The 19,120-nt window shown below is 33.9% G+C and overlaps 1 protein-coding gene across 1 annotated transcript in view; it reads right to left on the bottom strand.

Moving 5' to 3' along the window:
- Nucleotides 1–19,120, bottom strand: part of LOC108361024 (beaten path Vc) — a gene marked incomplete at its 3' end in the record, with an annotated part of 126,898 nt that overhangs the window by 33,870 nt on the left and 73,908 nt on the right. Inside the window, exon 2 of the mRNA XM_017613559.1 lies at nucleotides 3,261–3,414. Coding sequence (XP_017469048.1) covers nucleotides 3,261–3,414 — 154 coding nt within the window. The remainder of the gene's footprint in view (nucleotides 1–3,260; nucleotides 3,415–19,120) is intronic.

Raw genomic sequence — 19,120 nt, 5'->3', positions numbered from 1 at the left:
GTAGTTGGTATTAGTGTTTATTAACGAACCCTTTTTGGCTTACATCTGAGACATGAAACCCCTATTGAGCGTTAATTGGGTTAAGCAAATTACTTTGAACTGAATGTCATGGAAAGCTTTTAATTAGCTTAATTAAAGTACACCGAGTTTTGTATTGAAAAACATGCTTGAAAAAAAAAAAAATCGTACATACATACCTCAGTATGTAATCAAAAACACACATACATACATACAAACCACTGGCAAAAGCAAATATTTTTGCTGCATGTTAGTAACTAACATACTTCTGTGCTCAATCGCTTGGTCGCTCCACATTATAATAACAGAAAATTGTAGAAAAAATAAATATTTACACGCCAAATTGTTAAAAATTATGTCAAATAAAACCGTGCCGCGATTTTGTGTTGTAAGTACCAGCACACAGAAAATAATCAAAAAAAAAAAAAAAAAAAAAGTGAAAAAGTGAAGCGAAAAAACTTTTGTATGTTTTCAGCCAATTAAAAGCGGCAGCAAATTTTCCATCAATTAAACGTTGCAGCTGCCAAGGCCAATAAAAGTCGCCAAATGCAAAATAGTCAGCGACACAGACGCGGTTAAAATTGGCAGAAAAAGGCTGGCCAGCACAGTTGGTTGGTCGACAAATGTGTGTGTGTTGCGAATGCATATTCGATGGCACGTAAAATTACAGTGTGTTTCATGCGGCGACTCCCGAATCCCTTACTTACTATCTACACTTGTACAACTTGTAACTCGCCGCTCGCAGCCAATCTGCGCCAATTTCAATTACACATTCAAATGAGTTGTGCGATGCCGCCGCACTGANCAAAAAAAAAAGTGAAAAAGTGAAGCGAAAAAACTTTTGTATGTTTTCAGCCAATTAAAAGCGGCAGCAAATTTTCCATCAATTAAACGTTGCAGCTGCCAAGGCCAATAAAAGTCGCCAAATGCAAAATAGTCAGCGACACAGACGCGGTTAAAATTGGCAGAAAAAGGCTGGCCAGCACAGTTGGTTGGTCGACAAATGTGTGTGTGTTGCGAATGCATATTCGATGGCACGTAAAATTACAGTGCACTATCTACACTTGTACAACTTGTAACTCGCCGCTCGCAGCCAATCTGCGCCAATTTCAATTACACATTCAAATGAGTTGTGCGATGCCGCCGCACTGACTTTAACCAAAGTGCATTGGTGCGGCGAAAACAGGGTGAGCAGAGGTGGTAGTATCCACTAGGAGCGTGAGTAGTTGGAAGTTTCGTGATTTAAATATACAAACACACAGTGGCATTTGTGGTCTTGTGAGTGTAATTGTGTTCAGGGTCTGTAGGAAAAAAAAAAAATTATTAAATAGTAGGTGCATTAGATGCAACCGTGGCACAAAATCTTAATGTGCGGCCGTGGTTTAAACGAAGTTTAAACGCCCGATCCGGCTGGTTTAAACTAAGATCAGCCATTTAGATGTCAGCCAGTTTACTTAATCTGAGTTCAAACTAGCACTGAAAAACTCGCCCTAAGCCTCTAACTGTGCAATAATCTATTATTTCTTTAGTAGGGCTGCCACATGTTTAAAAATTATAAGATTTTTGCCGTTCGTTGTTTAAAAAATATTAGATACCAAATGAAAGGGTACACAAACAACTTTTTTTTAGGTAGGGTTGCCACTTACCTATCGAAAAAATTATAAGATCTGTTCGTTTAATTATAAAAAATTAGATGTATAATGGGCTTGGCCTCTAGATTTTTATAACGTGTTATTTTTTGAGTAGAGTTGCCACATTTTTAAAAATTATATGATCTTCACCGTTCATTGCACTTAAAAAATAGGTACCACGTGCAATAAGATTTTATATTTTGAGTAGGGTTGCCACCTATTTAGAACTTACTACCTTATATATAATACGTTAAGGCATTTTTTGTTAATTACAACAGATTTGCACAGTGCATAAATGTAAAAAAATTTGGGATCGAAATTGGGTCTTCAGATGTGCAATAAGGTTTTATTTTTTTGAAGAGAGTTTCACCTTTACGAAAAATTATACGATGTCAGCTGTTCATTGGACTAAAAAGTAGGTCGTGAAATGAAAGGTCTTCAGATGTGCAACAAGGTTTTATTTTTTGGAATAAGGTTGCCGTCTGTCTAAAAAATTAAAAGGTCCATTCTTTGCATTAAAACATAGTATATACATTTTATGTTGTTACTAATAATCGTTACGTTATACCAAGATTCACAAAACTGATAACGATAGTAACCAGTGCTTTTTGCTTTTTTCATTTTCGTGATTCTTCGTGTTATATTTTTCGTTTATTTCGGTACTTGGTAGAGATTTTTCTCGGTATTACTCGGGACCTACTTGGGATTATTTTGGTATTTTCTGAGTTGTTTGAGACTTTTTCGAGATTTGTGGAAATTCTCAGCACTATTTTTGTATATGGTTTTTAATGAAACCATAATACTACTTATACCCGGTATTGATAATTACTTAAATATTTTTGTACTTGTATTTTCAAAATATTCCATTAAGATCATCATAGGGTTCCACACGTACATATATATACTTACAATTGGAAGTAGTTTGCCAGAAGCGCTAACAAGGACCTTAAAAATTTTTGCTGCTAATTCCTTTGTTTTACTACTTTTTTTAAAATTGCAAAAATTGTAGTGCTAAAACGAAAATATTTTGGTATCGTATCAAATATCGAAATCTCAGAAGAAAAGTTGAAAAAATCCGTTTTATCCGTTTTATGTATAAAGTGTACTACATATAGATATGCATGACAGTGTCAATCCTTTTAGACTCCGTTCGGATATAAAAAATTATAGACACCACCATTTGAAATCCATTTAAAGAAGCTTACTTTAGGGCAATCGGTTTACCGACAGGGTAATTGAATGTTTGTATATACATACATATGTGCATTACAGGCTACTGGCTACTCGCAACTGGCGACAGCAGAATGTTACATTTTATGTCATTTTCAATTTCATCGTTCATAAAGCGCATAAAATACTAACTATGTGTTGCACTGGTGAAAAATGAAATGGCGGCAAAAATCTCTAAACGGAGGTTGATAAAGTCGAGCTAAAATATTTATTGTTAATTTTTTTTGTGTTTAAGTGCTTTACAATAATTGGCAGTGGTGGTTTAATTGCGACAATATTCAAATTTTTATAACGGCAATTATAATGCTTTGAATAGTCTTTAATAGGAAAAATGGTGTGTTTAATTGTTCCTTCCTACTGTTTTTTACAGCTTTTACTTACCTGAAAAACTCTTGTCCGTCTTTGTACCATTTAACTGAATTGAGTGTGCGATTACCCATTTCATAACTGCAAAATAATTTGGCTCTTTGTGCGGCATCGATTATTCGCGGGACGGAGAGGTTTGAGAGGTAGAGCGCCTGATTCATGTGTATGTCTGAAAAAAAAGTTGGATAAGGTTAAATGAGAACAGGTATTTGGAGAGAACTTATTATAAATTTTTAGCGTTTGCATATTTTTGCATATGTATGTATGTATGTATAGGTGTAGGTGGTATTAGCGATGAAAAGTTTTTGTTTTTTAAGAAATTGAGATTAACTTGCCACTTAAACTAAATAGCTATATATGTATGCAATTTTGATTGAGTTTCAAGCGCATTCAACGAACAAAAATTAAAACTTAAAATTTTAAAGGATTATTTTTCATATAAATTGTGTTCGTAAAAGTGGTTGTTAAATTAATTGTTGAAAATGTATGTTTAATTCACAAAGCAATTAATTACACAACCTCCTCTTTTCACTTTAGTATTTTAAAATTAATATCATATGTATTAGGGCATGTAAATTTTTTCTTGACCAAGCGCGTATAGCATAGGAGGATTCTACGTATATTTCGAAGGAAATTTGCTGAAGAAACTATTAGTTTTAAATCAATTTGGAGATTGCCAAATTGCGAAAGTAGGTTTCTTTTAATTAGCATTTTGCTGTAGTGGTGTAAAGAAGTGCTTAAATTTTGTCTAAAAGCATGCTGTAAAAGGTATGGTTGGTATGAGGAATCTATTTCTGAACTTTTCTTTTTGCTAACACATCTGCCAGTGGGCGCAACAGTGATAATTTTCACATTTTCTTACGTGCTAAAATAAAAAAAAAACCTTTATTTTACTTATCCTTGAAAATTTTTTTTTTACATACAACTAAAATTGAGTATAAAATACATGCATACATACGTACATTAGATTGCATCATAAAAAAGTTGCGGTTTTTCTGCCGGGATTACAAAACCTATTATGTGTGAAAACGTCCACCAAAATATTTCGGAAAAATATTATGATTTACTTGAGCTGGAACAATTTGAAAATGCCTCCAAAAATGTATTTTTTTTGTGCTTCTTAAAGGACTTTTTGAAAAAAAAAAAAATCACCTCAGATATAAAACAGTTTAAGCTTAAAAAATCTACATTAAAATTTTTAAAAGTCTTTTCAACGGAGTCGTAATAATGAGATTTTTGATGCTGTTTTTTTTTGAACTTTTTTCAAAGATTGGTTTAAGAAAAACTTGAATAACTGGGCCAAAGCTATTCCGAGTTGGATTTATGTGGTATCAGTTGAAAGGCGTTTTACCAGTCTTTTTATTTAATACTCATTTAAGCCATTCTTTACGATACTGCAGCAAAAAAAGAAACCTATTTGCGCAATTTAGCAAACTCCAATTGATTTCGAGAAAATCTCCCATACAAATTGACCTGCCCTAATATATACATGAGTGTATTTAAATAACAAAAGCAAGTACTTGGTTTCACTAACAGCCTTATAATTTACCAGCACAAAATGAGTTCATAAATTCACTTGACCAAACACACAAAGATGTGCATTGTACATATATATGTATGTACATTAGGGTGGCCCAAAAATGCATGTAAAAAAATAGTAAAGTCGCAATTTTTATGCTCTCGCCCCTAGGATTATTCTATATCAAAAAAATATACCCCTATTTCTTTATTTTGAAATCAAAAAATATTTGGAAGTCGCTCGAAGCGCTCAAAGTTTTACATGTGCATTTTACATAGGGAAAAAACAACTTTTATATAAAAATGGTATAGAATTCAGGAGATTCCCAGTAATAATACTAAATTATTTTTTTTTAATTTTTTCATAGCAACTATATTTTTTAGTTCCGCCAAATCCCCTAGAAAATGTCAGAAAATGCAATGAGGGGGGGGGTAAATAAAAAAATCTTTAGTATTAAAAAATGGTTGAATAAACAATTGGGTATTGTTATTGGAAGTCTCCTGAAGAGAACCAGAGTTTTCCGATCGAAAAGTATTGATTTTCAAGAATTAAATACCATTTCTACGAAAATTTATTTTGTTCCTATTCCAAAAAAAAAAAAACATAGGGTTATCCTTTTTTTCGATATAAACAATCCTAGGGGTGATAGCATTAAAATTCCGACTTTACTTATTTTGGACCACCTTAATGTACATATGCAAGTGCAAGTAAGTAAGAAATTTTATTTGTTATGCTGTGGTGGTTTCACCATAGCTATTAATTCACTTTCAGCTCGGCTCAGTATGGTAAGCTAATAAAAATTAATTTAAACGCAAAACAAGCGAAGATTTTATTGCAATGCTTTCCACTTGGTCGGCTGTGCGATTAAAAATCAAATATGAGATTATCCACCTGCAGCATTGCTTTGTGGTCAAACCGAGTGTATTTACTTATGTTAAATTTTTAGTGCCTTATTGCATCAGTCTCAATTTAACTTTGTTGAGAAGTATGTTCTTCGTTACTTGCTGAACGCTCAACCGCTAATTAGTTTTAGAAACATTTTTACAGCCGTAAGTGCATTCTCTGCGGATTTGTCACTATGCATATTAAGCAACACTAAATCTAAATAATGCGTATTTACTATCCTTTCCTTAAGTAGAACTCATTACCAAGTGTTTTAGGTGTTCAGCGTTTTTCCGATTTTCAGTCGCCTTATTCAGTTAAAAGGTTTCATAGTAATAAATTGAGTTCTGAAAAACTTTGTGCTCTGCTTCGATTCTTAGTATTTTTCGAAAGGTAGTCTGTGAATTTCATAGAACATTTTTAACAAAACGATACTGATTTAAGTCAATAATCTACAGGTAGAAGGATTTAAACATGGTAAGTTTTTTCAAATTTTTGCAAGTACTGATGTCTGAGATTACGACATGATTTAACTAACTCTACTGGTCCACAATTTTAGTTTTTTAGAGGTGGCATGCGTTGCCTTACCGGATTGAGCCCAAATTTTGTACACCACATATTTCGTGTAACCGAAAAAATCACTTGTTTCGTGCTGGTAGTGAAATTTTCTGGTCTGCCTAATACAGTTCATTGTACGAGTATACATTTTTTTTTACCCAGTAGGAATATTGATTACTTGATTGTGAGCTTTATGATACTGGAGAGAAATTCTCTACTATTAGATTGTCATTCCCAACGTAAGAAAAGGGATGGTATGCAGTCGAAAGTTTGATGCCAAATTATTTTGCACACCGAATTAATATATTTCCAGGTAAGCAAAAAGGTAATGTGTTGTAAAAAAATAAGTATGAAAAAAGTCCTCAGCTTGTCAGCAAAAAGTTATGTAAGAAAAAATGTTATTAGACCATGGAATTCGTTTGATTGAATACACAAAGCAAGTATTCAGTGGGTTTGAATGGTAAATACAATAATACATTTGTATGTATGTATGTATGAGCTCATTACATTACATTTATCCAAACATTACATTTTCCCGCTGGGAAGTTAATATGTGGTCGTGTGTTTGATGGCAGGCGCAATAGAATGTTATAGTTGCAAATAATTGGCTTGTACATTTGCTGTTACTATTAACTACCCGTTACAATGGTAGTCAGCTGCAGAGATTTATGAACTTGTTGGTTGTGTTTAATTCTTTGTGTACGCTGCGCATTAGTAACATTTTTCGCGCACATATTTACACAAGCACATACATATGTATGTATGTCTTTATGAATGCACCCTGCAGGAAATGGGACTAGTTTGTAGCTAACTATTAACTAACTATTTCTTTTGGCCATAACTAACTACATTTGAAGGGCGATGGCCGCAAAATAGTGATCACTGGTTTCCTCTGCATTTGATGTCAACTGAATTTGATCTACTTTTGGACAAAAACATTTAATAAAAATATATTTAAAATTTTTTTTTTGTTTATTATTTTATATTTATTTATTTTATATAACACTACCTAATTGCTTATTTGCAATAAATGTTTTGTCCTTTTACAGGTGGTTTCACATTTGAATTCCATTAGACATAACATCAAAATAATATCGAAAGTAAAATGTTGATCTTTATTTTATTTGACCTGAATTCGAAAAAGAATCAGCGAAGTGCAGAAAAAGAGGGGAACTTGTAAAGACAACAAACTTTCGATAACATCTAGATGTAAGAATTTTTTCCTTTTGGTTTTGTTTTTAACAAAATTTGAGATGTTAAATAAAACAGTAATAACATGCTGCCTTAATACAAAATTCAGCTGCCGTCACTGGAAATTAAATGTATTTTCAACACGCTTTTATTAGCTTCCAACATACATCGTATGGAAGAAAATGACTGGCCGTTAATTTTCAAACTTGCACTTTATTATACTAAAATTGCATACTAATTTTTTTTTCTAAGATATCTAATAAAAAGCTCGAAAAGCTTATTGCATTTTTTTTAATATTGCTTAAAGTTTGAAGCTTGTATTTATTTGGTCTTTATTAAAAATAAACTATGTTTTATGAAAAAAATAAATAAAATTACATAACAAAAAGATAATTTGTTAAAACTTGTCAATGTTTGGTGCGCTTTTAATTATGACACGGGGCGTATTTTTAGTTTTAATGATTTTAAAAATGTTTGATGTTATCACGAATTTATTTCGAATTACAAAATTTTCTGATAATAACTAGGTTTTGGATTGCGGAAACGCTGTACAATTTTCGCATGACCGAACGCCATATTGGATCTGCCGTTTTGAATTTTGCAGCGGACTCACAATTAGCGACCCCGAAAACCCGCTAGTATAAAATTGCGAATCATTTATTTTAAGCTTTTGACCGCACTTTTGGATTTCGGACGAACTGCGGAGCGGTATCTCGAAGCTTTTCTTAGTTTAAGGAGATACCCTGGGAAAATTTTCTAATTATCTTTTCGCGCACAATTTTCAAAGCGAAAATAAAAAAAAAGCAAATTAACAACGGACGTTTTTTTTTTTCTTTTTTTTTTACAATTTTTGAAGGTGATTGATTGCAAACATTTCGCTGAAATTTCGAATCATATAACAGACGTGCAACTTGCAGACGTTATTGCTAAGTTAGACACGGCAGAGAAAAAGATTGATGGCAACATAATGTTCGGCGAATATCATCGACGTATTTGCAAAGCAATACTTAATTCACCTGCATAAGTGACAAAGAAGAGCACTGATAAAGAATAGATATTGTTTTTTTTTTTTCATATTTCCTTATTAAGGCGGCTTGTCCCGCGATAATTTAACATTGCATCCGCGATTGCTTTAAAAGTACAATATTTATTGTTTCTTATTGTTTTCTATAGATTTTTTAAATTTTTGTAATTTAAGTAATTTAACGCCGTACGAAATGTGAAAGTATNCATATTTCCTTATTAAGACGGCTTGTCCCGCGATAATTTAACATTGCATCCGCGATTGCTTTAAAAGTACAATATTTATTGTTTCTTATTGTTTTCTATAGATTTTTTAAATTTTTGTAATTTAAGTAATTTAACGCCGTACGAAATGTGAAAGTATGAAATATTAAATATTTCAAAATTAACAGATTCTGAGCCAAGTTTGTTGTATCCGCGGTAGCATTCATAAACACATACCTGTCTTGAGCGGTTAGAATGGGCCTAGTACCCGAAAATATGTTCTAGAAAAGAGACTAGTAAAATTAAAACGTTGACACTGAACGATTTACGCGTTATCATGGACGTTGATAATGAAAGTTTGGTGGAGATCGATAAGAGGGCTATCAATATACACTTATGTATGCATGTAGTCATAAGTGGGTGGTGCCACGCCCATTTTACAAAAATCAAAAACATTGCGTCTTGTTAAGAGATTGTTGNCTGAAAGTTTGGTGGAGATCGATAAGGGGGCTATCAGTATACACTTATGTATGCATGTAGTCATAAAAGGGGTGGTGCCACGCCCATTTTACAAAAATCAAAAACATTGCGTCTTGTTAAGAGATTGTTGTAACTCAGCGTGTTAAGTTATTGAAATATCGGGATTTTCGTTTTTCTGAAATTTACCGTTATATGGTAGGTGGCGTTAACTTTAGTCCGATTTCAAAAATTTTCAACATATCGCTTTTTTGATCCAAGTTTGGTAAATGTACCGAGTTTGGTAGAAATTGAGAAACCGGTTACCGCGATACACATATGTAGGCGTAAGTGGGCGGTGCCACGCCCATTTTCTCAAAAATTTCCATAAGTACCATTTTCTGCTGAGAGGTCACTTTATATATTGATTTTTTGTAAATTAGCTTAAATAGTTACTAATTGATCGCAGTTGTCGTATTTCTGTAAATTACCGTTATATGGGAGGTGGGCGTGGTTCTTGTATGATTTAAAAAATTTACAAAGGATTTCTTAGTGAGGCTCTATGCAATGTTCGTACCGACTTTGGTAGGGATTGGTGAGGGGACTACAGAGATGCTTCATCGTAAGTGGGCGGTGGCATGCCGATTTTCAAAAAATTTCATAACTGGNACAAAGGATTTCTTAGTGAGGCTCTATGCAATGTTCGTACCGACTTTGGTAGGGATTGGTGAGGGGACTACAGAGATGCTTCATCGTAAGTGGGCGGTGGCATGCCGATTTTCAAAAAATTTCATAACTGGGGTATTTTATGCCAAAATTCTACTTCGCGTACCAACCTTCAACAATTTGGATCCAGTATTTACGGAAATCTCGTAGTTTTTGCATATTTCGAAAATACCGTTATATAGGAGGTGGGCGTGGTTATTGTCCGATGTCGCCCCTTTTCAATCCCAACCTACCTTGGATAAAGAGAAACTTACCTACCAAAATTTCGTGGACATATCTCAATTTTTTCTCGAGTTATCGTATTCACGGGTAGACAGATGGTCTGACGGACAGATGGAGGGACGGACAGACATGGCTTAATCGATTTCTCTTTTCATTCTGAGCATTTATGTATACATTTGTCTGTATCTATTTCGAGTCGTTTTGGCTGTTAAAGTTATAATGTCCTTGTGGAAAAGTGTGTGAACGATTATGTTCTGAACCAAAAAATAAAACTCAGTTAATAACTATTAAAAAGGGATTTTTATATCAAAAGTTAATACCGTTACGGGCCCTGGGTATTTCATCTGCCAATAACTTCGAATCTTTGCAGGGGAAGTGATTGCTTACTACCACCTACGTAGAAACAGCTGGTATGACAAGGACCGTCTCACCGTTGCTGCATAAATACGCAACGTACCAAGTCACCTTCCTTAAGTTGATCTTAAATACAAATTTACAATTTTTTTTTGAAGTGAAACTTCTTTAGCGGCGGTTAGTTGGTTGGGAGTAAATTGGCAAATTCAGCGGAAATTGCACACGGATCTGGTTGGGACGGAAATGATGCAACGGAAGTGATGCAACGGAAATGGTGCAAGGGAAATGATTGGAGCTGAAACAAGTACTTCTTGTGTATATGCAACGGAAATGATGCACCAGAAATGGTGCAACGGAAATGGTGCAACGGAAATGGTGCAACGGAAATGGTTGAGGCTGAAACAAGTGCTTCTTATGTGTATGCATATGGTATCTATAAATTTAACAAAAATTTGCTAACAAAAGGTTAAAGAATAACACTTAGAAAAATACCAATACAAGAATGAAAGTAAAGGTGACTACGTACATAAATGAAGAAAAGGATAAAGGCAAAGGTAAAAATAACAACAAAAACAAAGATGCGTAAATATAAAGGCAAAAATGAAGACCAAGGTAAATCTAAACACTTTACTTATATATATAAGAATAAATGTGAAGGGGAATATGTAGCTGAAAAAAATGATGAACAAAGAGGAGGATGAGGATACCGATAAAAGGAAAGATGAAGATAGGGGAAGAAAGATTAAAATAGAGGTAATTAAAGAGGAAAGGATATAGAGAGAGACTCAATCTGGGAACTATTTTTGGAGTTTAGAGATTTTCGGGATTCTCGAGACCTACCTATAAAATAATCGATATTTTTATCGGTTTTGTTGTCGATTTTGTTATCGATATTTAACGATTTTTTTATCGATATTCATCGATTTTGTTATCGATAATTATCGATTTTGTTATCGATATTTATCGACTTTGTTAGCGATATTTAACAATTTTGTTATCGATTTAATTATCGATATTTATCCGATTTTGTTATCGATATTTATCGGTTTTGTTATCGATATTTATCGATTTTATTATCGATATTTATCGATTTTGTTATCGATATTTATAGATTTTGTTACCGATATTTATCGAATTTGTTATCGATACTTATGGTTTTTGTTATCGATATAAATCGATTTTGTTATCGATATTTATCGATTTTGTTATCGATATTTATCGATTTTGTTATCGATGTTCTAATCGATTTAGCTACGAATGGTATTTTCGATGTTGCTATTGAAATTTTTATCGAATTTGTCATCGATTTTGGTATCGGTACTTTGATGGACGTTATAATCGATTTTGTTATCGATAGAGTATAATGATAAAAATGACGATAATGGAAAAACAGAATAACATGAATGTTATTAAAACGAACAGTGATAGAGGTAGGGATTTACATTGATAGAAAAAAAAGCGAAAAAATATAACCTTAATCAAAAGCAGATGTGTGTATGTATAGATAGATAAGTAACGTAAGTTTCACTTCTACAGTGTGGCCCAGGCGCACTTACTTTTTTTAAGTAATGCCTAATTATAATGTAGGGTTATCTGTTTTTACGTGATAGTGAAGGTGTGAATACAAGTATGTAAGTAATTGTATTGTAAAAAAATTAACATTTTTCTATTGTCTTAAAAAGTATACATACATTCGCATGCACAAACATACGCGCAAATGTATATAGCGACAAAAACTGCCTACTTACATATGCAAAGTAGATAGGAATATGAAGCATATTCCACTCGACTCCAACGCATTGCCTTAATCCATCTTCAAGTACACTTTGAAACATGGCAAAAAAAGCTTAAACTACTTACCTGTGTATATATTTGCATGCATTTTAATATAATCGTTTTTTTATATACATACATATGTTACATATTTAATGTGGGAATTTGTGAAAAATTGCTTTAATAACACGTGAATTTGTGTTGAAATCCCATCGACCTAAATGCGCATTGAGTTGAGTAAAGTGAAACAGGGATTATGCATAGCAATTAATGCTTTCAGTATAATCCGATAAAGCCTATCGACATACCGTGCAACCAATCGGCCAAGTGCCGGTTGAATATGGCGAAAAGGGTAGACCGGTAGTAAAGAACAAAGGGCAAACCACAAACATATTTACTATACCTACATACATATGTATGTGCATACATACTTACATGTTTATGAGATAACTACTTATTGCTTTAGGTGAAGGGGGGGGGGTACTCGTATGCGCAATCTATGCATAGTGCAGGTCTTTCTATGTACGGTGTACACACATACGAGTACATATATACATATTTATTCGCTCATAATGTATGAATGTTTGTAAGACAAGCAAGTGTTCATGTGCAGAGCGTATCTAGTACGTGCGGTGAAAGTGCCAACCATAAACATGCCACACGTAAAAGCGCATAAAGAAATTAAAGGATCTACGCATTATCAGAGATGCCATGTTGACTTATGCATATACATACATACATACAAACTTAAATAATATTGTAGTTTCCCTGCAGGAAATTGAATTGNTAAAAGCGCATAAAGAAATTAAAGGATCTACGCATTATCAGAGATGCCATGTTGACTTATGCATATACATACATACATACATACAAACTTAAATAATATTGTAGTTTCCCTGCAGGAAATTGAATTAGTTTGAAAGTAATTTATGAACTACTTCAGNGAAATTAAAGGATCTACGCATTATCAGAGATGCCATGTTGACTTATGCATATACATACATACATACAAACTTAAATAATATTGTAGTTTCCCTGCAGGAAATTGAATTGGTTTGAAAGTAATTTATAAACTAATTTATTTTCAATGATAACTAATTGAAATTCTCACTATTTTATCTGCAACGAACTCATTTATTTTCCTGCATGTATTTTCCACTAATTTAAAATGAATTTGGCTTAAACAACTTCAAAGTCAGTATGTTTATTTTGAATACGCTTGCGTTCTGGACTTCACAGATGCTTTTTTATACTTACAAGACACAAATTGTTTTTGGTTTTTGAGCAAAAAGAGTATACAAATTCGAAACATTTACTCATTGCATTTGTTGTAAGCGAGTCTTTCAATTAGTTGATTAAAAAAAAAAATCACTTGTTTCCGTCAGGGTTGCGTTTGCTAAGCTAACAAGCAGTGTTCCATGTGTGTTTGTTTACCCAAAGCATGTATGTTTGTATGTACGTGTTTCGGTTCACAGTCCCACCGACAGCGCACGTAAATCCATTAGACGCGCATATAAATGTCAGCAGCTGCTCACGGGGTTGGGGAAAATTAGCCGCAAAACATAGACAAGGCGGATGGGTAAATGGACAAAATAGAAGGCAGCATATAGACGCATACTTTGCTACATATATGCGTATACATACTTAGACTAGGGTGTTCGAAAAGAAAGCATGTCCATTTGACTTCGCAAAGGTGCCTACTTATTATGCGCATAGATCCAGATTGTCCTGTGATTCATACTCATTGACCAGCAGTTTCTGTAAAGTTTCACAGAGCCTCACATGTGCTGTCATCTTCTAAGCAGTTACGGTTATAAGGGACCAAAACAAGAGTCCTATTGTACTGGCTCCTTTTGGAGAGTGCCTGGCTAGGACTCCTGTCAGGGCAGAGAGATGGCGCTTGGTTAGTTGAAGAAGCTCCTTCAACCGGCTGTCATTTGGTCTTTGCAACTTTAGATGTTGGTTTTTTTCGGAGAGCGCTCGCTGAGCCAAGTGAAAGCTCATCTGTTCATCAGGTATGAACTTCAGGGTGCTTTGCTAAGCTAATTCATTAGTCTTACAGTTTGCTGCAATGTAACTGTGTACTAGAACCAAAAAGATCCCGATTTCGTAGTAATCATAGAAAAAGAGGAGAGAGGGCAGACATTTCCCGACCAGATGCGATCGCATTATAGGCGACCTCGAAACCCCAAATGCCGCTTGGCTGCCAGCGAAGTTATTTAACCTTTTGATTGGTGCTACACTTCCACACAGCTACTCCACTGCTCCCTTTATAGCTTGAGATTAGAATTTTCTGACCTAGTGTCTAAGGATAATATTAATTAAATTGTTCGGTCTTATAATTTCAAGGATGCTAATTTCGACTTTCTTAACTCAGAAATTTTTATCTGAAGTTGATTGGAGGTAAATTTTCTATGCTAAGAATGTCTCGGAATGTTTCGATTCATTTCCATTTAAGTTGTTTGAAATATTTAGTAGGTATGTCTCTTTTTTCCCGGTTAAAATTCACAAATTGCTCAGGTGCACTTCGAAGTCAAAAAAATTTAAAACTCAATGGAACAAATATTTTAAATTATTTACAATCTTCCTTGAACAAGTAGTAAAAAGTGTAGCTTTTCTTAATACAATATTAATTATTTCGCTGTCTACTGACATCGTTATGGACCGTTAGAAGTTGGCTTCTATCACTCCAATTTTCAAATCTGGTAATTAGAATAATATACCAATATCTAAATTGTCGAGGTTTTTGAAAAATAATTAGAGCCTTAGAGCAAGCTTTTGCTATTAAAGAATAAATTTACCCATGTCAGCTGGGGTTTATTGGTGGACGATCGTCGGTTACAAATCTTGCTGGTTTTCTTCTCAGTCTTTTGTTTCCGCATTTAAAAGTGGGTATCAAGTTGGCATCGATTTTTCGAAAGTGTTTGACACGGTCTCACATAAAATACTTCTGTTGAATCATCATTGTCAGACAGAATCTCATTCGTTGAAATTGGAAATACTAAATTCTATACATGTGTGGCAAATTCTGGCGTCCCCTTAGCCAGCATCCTTCGTCCTATCCTATTTATTCTCTTTATCAATGTCGTCGGTCTACGCTTTAAACATCCAAAATATTTACTCTACGCAGAGAACTTGAAACTCTTCCGCAAAATCTCCTGTTTATCGGAAACATTGTTGTTGCAGGAAACAAACGGCATCTCAACACCAGTACGTGTTGCCACATGGCGCTCTCCAAGTCTATGAAGATAATGCATTATCTAAGATAAGCGTGCCACCATTTTCTACCAAAAACATGCTTTTGTCGAAAAATGTAACAACTCGTGTTTGGTTTCGTCGGAACTTAAAAGACGCGAGAAGCATTTTAACGAACACCCTTCTGTAGTTATCTGTAGTTATAATCGCTCACTGGTCCCCATATTCATATTGCATGGCAGAAGTTAAATTGTTTTCACAAATGTCTGTAGATCGCCTGTGCCACGTGCGAGGGCTCCAGCTGTGCGCCACATTTGTTCTTACCAATCTATGTATGTATGTATGTCCATTTAGTCGCGTACATAGGTGCGGTCTGTGATATTGAGAGCTAAGCGTAATGTACATACATACATAAGTTAATACAAATTCTCATCAAAGTCAAATATAGTGGCGTATTTTCCAAGACGTTGCTATTGTGGTTGTTTTTGTGTACATATTTATGCTCCAAAAATGAATGCGTAAATTTGCTGACTTATTGTGCAGAGTAGTTAATATCATTCAAGCGTATGGACATATGATGACATGACAACATGTAGCAGACGCTGATGTGTGGTAGGGTAGGGGAAGCGATAGAGAAAATATGGCTGCTTCACTTTAGGGGGAAAGAAAATCGTAATTTGGTTGAATACGAAAAAGCTTTTATGCTGCTCAATCAAAGAAGAACTGAACAAAAAAAAAACAATACAAATACAAAAACAAAAGACAGCCAGTAATTTGGTCAACTTAGCATACACACATACATACATACATAGGTCTGTATGTCTGTATACATGACCACATGCTATTTTTTTTGTTTCATTGACCGTCATTACTGCTCACTGAACTCGCTGTCATGAAGTGTCGTAGAGCAAGTTGTGGGTAGAACTGAATACATATTATTTTAAGCGTAGTAGTTGGAAATTGTAGTTTTTCTTCATTTTTGTCTGCGTCACATTAATGCGCCACACCAACGAAGAACTATTAGCACGAGAGTAAAAACATTGCTGAAGCTGAAAATGATAAACATATCTTTTGGCGTTGCGATCTTTTCGTATGGAAGCATCAATGTGCGTGTGAGCAGTGAATTTCGCACACAATTACGGTTATTTGAGTTTGCTGCTTCCGTCAGTCAATTGGCTACGCACAATTTCCACTGTATGCCATTATGTGAAGACTTTTGTTGTTTATCTATGCGCATGCAAGTTGTTGAATTCCCGCCTTAAGGTATGCAGCAGCTTTTGCTTTGTTTTCGAAAGGCACTTTTTTGAAATGTATGAAAAGAAATTTTTGTGTTTTTTGGAACTTTCTCACACAAGCTGTTCTAGCCGGTTTTTTTAGAAACATTCGAAAATATCATACATACGAGTAGAGCTCGGATTTCTATGCAAAAAATTAAGCCTAAAAATATGTGTCATCATAACTATAAGAAAATTACAGTCAGCGCCAAATATATGATTTATATTCCGTATTCCAAATTTTTCTTATTTTTTTTATATGAAACAGAATCGATTCTTTTAATTTCGTTAAAAATTTCATAAAAATTTTAAGTGTTTCAACCCGTTTTTTGGAAACATTTGAATATATAAATTTTAGTATAACAAAGCACAAGTTTCAAGTCGCAAGTTCAAGTTTACTGTTGATAACGCATGAATCTATTTTTATGTGGAAGATAATGCACAACACCCGTCACAAAAAATTCTAAAAAATCCACGCTAATTTTGAGCGACTTGAAATTTGCTTTTTATTATACTAGCGAATGGGCTACAAGGCTGCATACTACTCGAAATCTTCCTAAGAAATCGAATTAAAAAATATTTAAAATTCTCGAGTTCTGTGTTTAAAAAAAAAAAAAAAAATGATTGATCGTCAAAACGTCATTGTATTCATATATTTAACTCTGACTGTATAAAACTTGATACACACTTTGCTTATAGTTATGATGTTACATCTTTTAAGCTTGTTTTCTAACATAAGAATCCGAGCTCTACATATCTCTAATCTTTAGTTATTACATTTTTCAACAAAAACGTATTTTTGGTCAAAAATGCATTTTCTTCAGTTTTGCGTAAAGAGCAAGATTCCATCGCGAAATTGTATTTAAATGAAAACTTAAAAAAGATATAAAAAAAACTAAAAATAACCACTTATGCTCATGTACCCGTAGTTGCGTATGTAACGTATACGCCCTGTAGCATCATACACCGTGGAAGATTTTTACACAGTATTTCTTGTGCACATATATTCTTAATTTCTTCGTGTGTATAACAATTCTGGAATGAATTCCGAGTGTACCAGGAAAAAGTGTAAAATTGGAGAATAAATTTAGTTTCTTAAATCATAGCCATCTTTTATTAGTCACTGCAATTTGTTTCATTTGGTGACCCATTAGTTCTAATACTCTAGATTCTAGATTCGTTCGTTTTGGTAAGAAGAAAATTTGCACTGTTTAGTCTCAACATCTCACTTCTCAGATATTCTGCATGCTGCAATTTTTTTGTTTTTGGTTACACATTTGAAACTTTGTGATATGTTGTACATGATGCCAACGCCCATTTCCTCTAATATGAACATTCAATTTGAAAACTGCCCAAAATTATTAAAAAGTAATTATCATTTTTTTCGAGTGACAATGAAAAAAATAGCTAATTTCGGTAGCTTTTCGCCTTAATAAACATTATATGGCTAAAATTGGTCAAATACTTGATTTATTTTTTTATTGTAGGAAAAGGATGATACTAAAAAAAAAATCATGAAATTTGCTCTACACTACACAATTACTATGTCGCCTCAGTTGCTCTCATCTTAACGGGTCTTTATCTTCTTGTGATTAGTATCTTTAATAATAGTATCTTTAATAATTGCAAGTTTCTTCATTTTGTAGAAAAAAGTGCGATTTAACATGCTTGTAATTTTGTTGTTGCACCACATTAGTTTTGTTGTATGCCAGCGTAAGTTTACTTTGTGCTCGTAAATGCCACTCACTTACATCCATCCATCATTTCAACCATCTAGGGCTGTATCTTGCCACACCTACTCGTTCTATTTGTTATTTTGGTATTACTTGAAGCATATTTGTAGGCGCCCTACAAAATATTGACTTGGTAAATAAGTGAAAATGTATGTAGTAGGCTTTGTTGTACTTATAGTACTTACGCACACAACACTGGAAAATCAAGCAACCAGCAGTGGGATTATAGGAATCGCCACCATAAATGTCTACTGCTAAAGATCTCAAAATTAATAATACTAGTGTTCGCCCAGCGGTTGAAATTCAACCGATAAAATTAAGGATAGTTTATGTAAGTTGAGAGAGCTAAAATAACATTAGTTGGAATGGGTTAAGTGGAGGGGAGTTTAGCTTAGTACTTGGCATAACATAACATAACCATAACATGAGAATAAATAACATAACATATGAAGCATAACACACCACAATATAACATCGCACACTCTTCAGTTGTATTTCCTTTTTATCCCTTTTTTCACCTCTATCTAAATCTTATTTATTTTGGTTCATTTTATGCCAAATGATGTTGCCTTTGATGCCACATCAAGTGATATCATGTCATGTGGTGAAATTGGGTGTGGTGAGCTGCGGTGGGGTGGAATTGGGTGTAGGAGTTACGGTGTGGTGAATTTAGGTGTGGTGGATTCAGGTGTGGTGAGTTAAGTTATGGTGAGAAAGTTTAGGTATGGTGAATTTTGGTGTGGTGAGTTGAGGAGAGTTAAGGTG

Source organism: Rhagoletis zephyria, unplaced genomic scaffold, assembly GCF_001687245.7.
Source record: "Rhagoletis zephyria isolate East Lansing unplaced genomic scaffold, Rhagoletis_zephyria_1.1 Rzeph_scaffold_00683, whole genome shotgun sequence".
Lineage (NCBI taxonomy): Eukaryota > Metazoa > Arthropoda > Insecta > Diptera > Tephritidae > Rhagoletis > Rhagoletis zephyria.
This window is presented reverse-complemented; position numbering and strand designations above follow the sequence as displayed.